We start from the raw sequence: 5971 nt of genomic DNA, 5'->3' as shown, positions 1-5971 counted from the left end.
GGCGACCAGTGTCCCAGACAGTCTTGGACGACCAGTCCATAGGGCAACATGGCAGTGTAAGTCAGGTACATAAGCATCAGTGGTATATCAACAGTGTGATGAAGGTACATCAACAATGGAAGGAAGATATGTTGACAGTGTGAGATATTTTGAAGCGCCTCGAAAATACCTATCACACGTTCTCAGTAAGAAGGATGTTGACAGTTCTCAATCTCGATGGTAATGTTACGAGTAATTAGTATTGGAAAGCAAACATTCTTACAAGAAACAATGTTCGCAATCGTTAATTTGTTGCGCAAATATGAAGGGTACATAGATACGTTGTTGGTCAAATCTAAGAAAAATGAACATGTATAAGTGATACTACATGCATACCTCCGAGAGGTTACTGAAACTATATATCACAATTCAGTGTCATTAGCAAGACCATCTTCTTGGAAGCACATGAGATAAACACATATTAATTATAATACTAATTACATATGATCAAGCAGTGAAGATTTCGTGAAGCAAAACAGCAACAATAAGAGAGGACACTGTCATCCACATCTGCGGGTTTGAGTGAGTGGGTATGGCTTTACGCCGCTTTTAGCAATATTCCAGCAATATCACAGCAGGGGGACTCCAGAAATGGGCTTCACACATTGTACCCATGTTGAGAATCGAACCCGGGCCTTCGGCATGACGAACGAATGCTTTAACCACTAGGCTACCCGACCGCCAGCGGGTTCTTTTTAATGGGTTTACTTCTATTAACATGTTATGTAACAATTCGGCGGGTGTTGATATTTTCCACACCGTGAGAAACCAGTTCAAACGTATTCAGTCCTCATTTCGTGTATGAATATATTCATTAATCAAACGTTCAGGCACTTGTTCGTCCATCTTTTACGTTTTCTAACAGCATGAATGTTTAGACCTATATGTGATGGAGGACGACAGTGTACATATATATTGCACTTACATCTTTAAATAAGGAGTGTCCTGGAGATTGTCCTGAATAATATTCATCACTTTGATAAACGTCGGACAGGTTTGCAATTGCAGGACAAAATGGCGTATTCTGTATCAATTCGGACTTCCTGATTGGCCACTCATGTTTTTGATTGACAGGGGGTGATAGTTTTCCCCCCAATGATATCTCATTACGTGCATGATATCCTTTAGAACTATCCACAAGACTGCATGACAAGAAGGATGACTTCAACTTTCCTTTTATGTCGAGCAGTAATCCAGCACCTCCAGCTTTCAATATCTACATGTCATTTCATTTCATAATGAAACTAATCTGAAATTATTTGGCATCAACTGAAATTATGAAACTGGATACAGATGAAAGGTTTGGATCTCATTGCTGTCATTAATTTACACCGAGGAAGATGAAGGTAAAACAAGAAGATGAACAGACCGCATGTGTGTGAATTTGGGCATTGTCAGGTTGCCTCCCTTAGTATGCAAGAATCCTATGATTTGTTTGTTTGTTTATTGTTTAGCGCCATACTCAGCAATATTCCAGCTATATGACGGCGGTCTGTAAAATAATTGAGTCTGGACCAGACAATCCAGTGATTGACATCAAGAGCATCGATCCACGCAATTAGGATTGATGACATGTATCAACAAGGTCTGCGAGCCTGACCACCCGATCCCGTTAGTCGCCTCTTACGACAAGCATAGTCGCCTTTTACAGCAAGTATGGGTTGTTGAAAAACTATTCTACAGCAGAATCTTCAAGAATCCTATGATCATGTGGTTTAATTTCCAGTTGGCCCTGATTATCATACTTGATTATCAAGACCTGTATTAATTGGGGCTATCCTCACACATCTGTATAAACTTTAAACTGTTTAAAGCTGCGTTAGACTTAACTCAATTGTGTGTCACTGTAAACTGTGCACCGGTGTCAGACAATAAGGGAGGTAACTCTTACGTGTATACCACGCACGCGGCCCGGCGCAACGCTCTCTCTCTCTCTCTCTCTCTCTCTCTCTCTCTCTCTCTCTCTCTCTCTCTCTCTCTCTCTCTCTCTCTCTCTCTCTCTCTCAAACTCAAACTCTCTCTCTCTCTCTCAAACTCAAACTCAAACTCAAATATTCAAACTCAGTTCAGTAGCGTTTATTCATGATCGATATACATGCTATTAGTCATGTCCTGTAGTATATTCCAAGTTTGCGCGCCACGCCGACCACATTGCTGGAATATTGCTCAAAGCGGAGTAAAACCATACTCACTCACTCACTCATTGTGGGCATGGAACGTTACTCGTTATAAACGAAACATAAATGGAGTAATTATGTACATATGCATAACATTACATTGCTTGTGCTTTATAAGTACAAGTATCGTCAGCAAAACATATGTCAGAGGCCAGACCACACACTGGAGATGTTATTGTCTTTTGAAATAATGTAATGAAAACGTCATAAAGTGTGATATCTGGTATGATTTGATGATTAAAAGTACATAATAAACCTATTCTGTAAATTCCACAAAATGCGTGTTTTCCGGTCTGTTCCACTTTAATGAGTAAGTGAGTGAGTGAGTTGTGTTTAACGCCGCTTTTAACAGTATTCGAATTATATCGCGGCGTGTCAGCTTAATGTGGGAGGAAAGCCCGAAGTGATGCAGGTCTCAGACGTTTATCCCACGAGCACGGGTATGGTGCTGACAAACCAAAAAAAACATAATCGGAGCGAACCGGGATTTGAACCCACAATCATAGGTTTCTGGCTCAACTTTAATGAAAGGTAAACAGGTAACTATTGCTTGACTAACCAACCTTGACTAACCCTGGTATATGCTGTCTGACAAATGGGAGGTTACCCTTTGGACAGTATTTCAGATACATCACAGCATGTCAGCTTGTGGGGGGAGAGGCCAAAGTGAGGGAGTGAGCATAGACTTGTTCCAGTATTGGGGCGATTGACAAAGCATCGTACGTACGAGTTTCAAGTTCCAAGGAGGATTATATGAGAAAAACTAAATACATGAAGTACTGCCATGACGTAAGATGAAATTGTGCACTATTTCCTGCAAAATATTAACAATAATGAACGGCCATTTCTAAAATTGAAGTATATGTCAAAACCGGGAATGGAAAGTTAATGTTCATAAAAGTCTAGATATTTCCGATAGTTTAAAGCCATTTGTATCTGTATATCAATGTATGACAATCAACAATCCTTAACGTACCTTCATTTCAGAACTTCCAGTTATTAACACATAATGTTCATACTTTTGTAAAAAGGTCTGCTCGTTAGACAAGAAGTCACATGACTTTGTGGTCGACCCGCTCAAAGTTATTAACCTCTATATCACCTCTATATTAACACGCATATATCTCAGGGTGACAATAATTATGAAAATCGGTGTAAATCAGTGCAACATGAATAATTGGCACGAGTTTGCTAAATTGTAACAAAATTTACAAGAGTATGAACGAACAGTTTCAAAAGTTATGTGTATTAAAGATATTGGGAATATCAAGAGTCACGCGCGCTGTAATGTGGAAAGCCAGTTGTGTATAAGGTAAACACAGGCCCGCAACAAGGTTACGTACATTCCTGCCTTTTTTAATAATGTTCACTGCAATAAAGAATGAACATTATGGGTACGAAGCTGGTTTAATGTCATGTTGCCACTGATTAAACACTTAGTGGAATAGTTCACGCCCTGTTAATGTCCAGCCTTATATCAGGGCTTTGCGAGAGATGGTCCGACTGACACCGTCTGTGGAGAAGGAAAGACGTCCCTGACATTGTTGTCCAACCGTCCATCACGTGCTTCGGTCCCTCCTTGTCTGTCGTGACGCTGTCGGCGTCGTCGAAGCCGTCTCTGACGTGCATGGAGCGGAAGGTAGCAAAGGGGTGACTGGTGGTGTCGCCCTCATAGTGCGTGTTACTCACGTGAAGCTCCGACCTTTCAACAAGGGAAGATAATTCTAACGTTGCTCTCCCACCGTCCATGTAGGTCACGTCAAATGTCAAGGTCTCCGGGTTGATCAGAACGGCCCTTATTGGCGCTGATGGTCTGAAATCTTCAGCGTTTGTTTGACCAATGATGACAGAACTTCCAAAAGGAATCCAGTCCACTGCTAGGGGAACGATTGGGAGAAGTCGAACATTCCCATCCTGGTACATCACGAACACTTCGCTCCACGTATTGTTCCAGGGCACAGAGTAGGATATCCGGAAATAATCAACTTTATTCCACGTTTGAGCCGTCGTTGACAGCTTGATGTTCATAGTCTCTGGCGCTCGCCACCAGAAGTCGATATCGATTCCTTCAATAATAATTTCATCGTTCTGAAACATTTTGAATACTTTATCCGGACCCATGTATCGTCGCTCCATTTGGAAATCTTCAACGACGATGCCACTACTTTGAGAAGAGGAGATCTTTAAGATCACCTCATTGTCGCCACTCTCCGTCCAGGTAAAGTCTTTGATGTTCCACGTGTGAGAAGGAGACACTGCAGTAAACTTCACGATCGGTTCTTTAATAAAGGTATCGGCTCTTCCTTTGTAAAACACCGACACGTCCGCTGGGCTGGTCAGTCCATTAAGCCTTAGGTTAATCCTCGAACCAATTTCTGAATCAACATATCCTTGAGATCGTCCCTTCAGCTTAAAGACGACACCAAGCTGAAAAGGTGTGCTGATACCCTCAGACACGCTGTCGTTGAGACCAAACGTGGCACCGTTGGACACAAATCGTGTCGAATGAAGAAGCTGATCCAAGGCTACATTTCGGAACGACCAGTAGTTGGGTGGAAGGAATGGACAGTTGGAAGTATCCTCCGTCCTGGAATTCAGAAAGGAATGATATGATGGTAACATTGCTGTGACCGTGTATGCTGACACGGTGTTGTGAAAGACAGGAATATCTATGTTATCCTCTTCGGCGCAGGTGGTTGGGTAGCTTCGTTGTAACACATATCCGTCGGAAACTTGCTCTCGCATCTGACTCTTCAATAAGTAGCTCTCCTGCTGGCATGGGAGTTTACAGGAAAATGTCTGAGAGTCAGATGTAATTGACGAATCTTCAACATTGACCAACACATTATCCACCTCCACTCCATACGTATCCGATCGCATCACCTTCAGTCGGATTCTATGCATGCCGCTGTTGAGAAGAACAGGAGCACCAATTTGTCCTGATGGTTTGAAATTTTTCCAGAAAGCACCTCCTCCATACTGCACGTCAGACGTGAATTTTCCTAGATACACTTTCCCTATAGATATGCTGATGTCGTCAAGGTCACCATCGTTAGAATAACCCACTGACTTTACCGTCACATAAGTTTGCTGCATCAAGCAGAAAGGAAAGGACATGGTGTCACCTTCTCGAAGGTATACAGCTTTCAGGCCCGAAGCTCCATCACGATGGTGTGTAGGGTGATGTCCCCGTGACGTCTCTGCCTCAATCGTCATCACCGTCGCCGATGACGTTACTGACAGCAACGAGAATGTAACAAACGCCGCATACATCGTTGACATTAGCAGCGCCCTCACATAGGTGTACTACAAGGGTCGATATTACACCTTATTTTCTCCACGTTTATATCCAGATGAAACGTGTCCTAGCTATTGTTAGTAGGATGTAGTTACACATCTCTTAGCACTGATATCGTAGATAAAAGCGTCTGTACTTAAGCCCAACCCAAGGACTCATTCATTTGTAACCATGAACAAATAAGAACTGTCGAGGTAGAGCCCATTTGCCGATGTCCCGCTGCTATGTCCTTTAGACTATGAATATAACATTCAATCTATATATATATTAGTATCAGAACTACCAGTTTGAAAGCCTCCGTTGGCTAACCACATTACACTGCATTTAACAGATATGTCTAAGGGTAGTACACTTAAGTGCAAATAGAGGCCTCAAAACAGCTAGCGACTGACATGAAGATTTTATTTGTTATCAAAGTTGAACGGCATATGTACGCCAGATTTACATCGCACGTTAA

The 5971-nt window shown here is 42.1% G+C and overlaps 1 protein-coding gene across 1 annotated transcript; it reads right to left on the bottom strand.

Moving 5' to 3' along the window:
* Positions 1–2100: 2100 nt before the first annotated feature.
* Positions 2101–5717, bottom strand: LOC124112957. The gene has a single exon (XM_046473170.2). The coding sequence runs from the start codon at positions 5496–5498 to the stop codon at positions 3666–3668; it is 1833 nt and encodes a 610-aa protein (XP_046329126.2). The 5' UTR covers positions 5499–5717; the 3' UTR covers positions 2101–3665.
* Positions 5718–5971: the final 254 nt, after the last annotated feature.

Source organism: Haliotis rufescens, unplaced genomic scaffold (assembly GCF_023055435.1).
Source record: "Haliotis rufescens isolate VD_foot unplaced genomic scaffold, xgHalRufe1.0.p SCAF_7, whole genome shotgun sequence".
Taxonomy (NCBI): Eukaryota; Metazoa; Mollusca; class Gastropoda; order Lepetellida; family Haliotidae; genus Haliotis; species Haliotis rufescens.
This window is presented reverse-complemented; position numbering and strand designations above follow the sequence as displayed.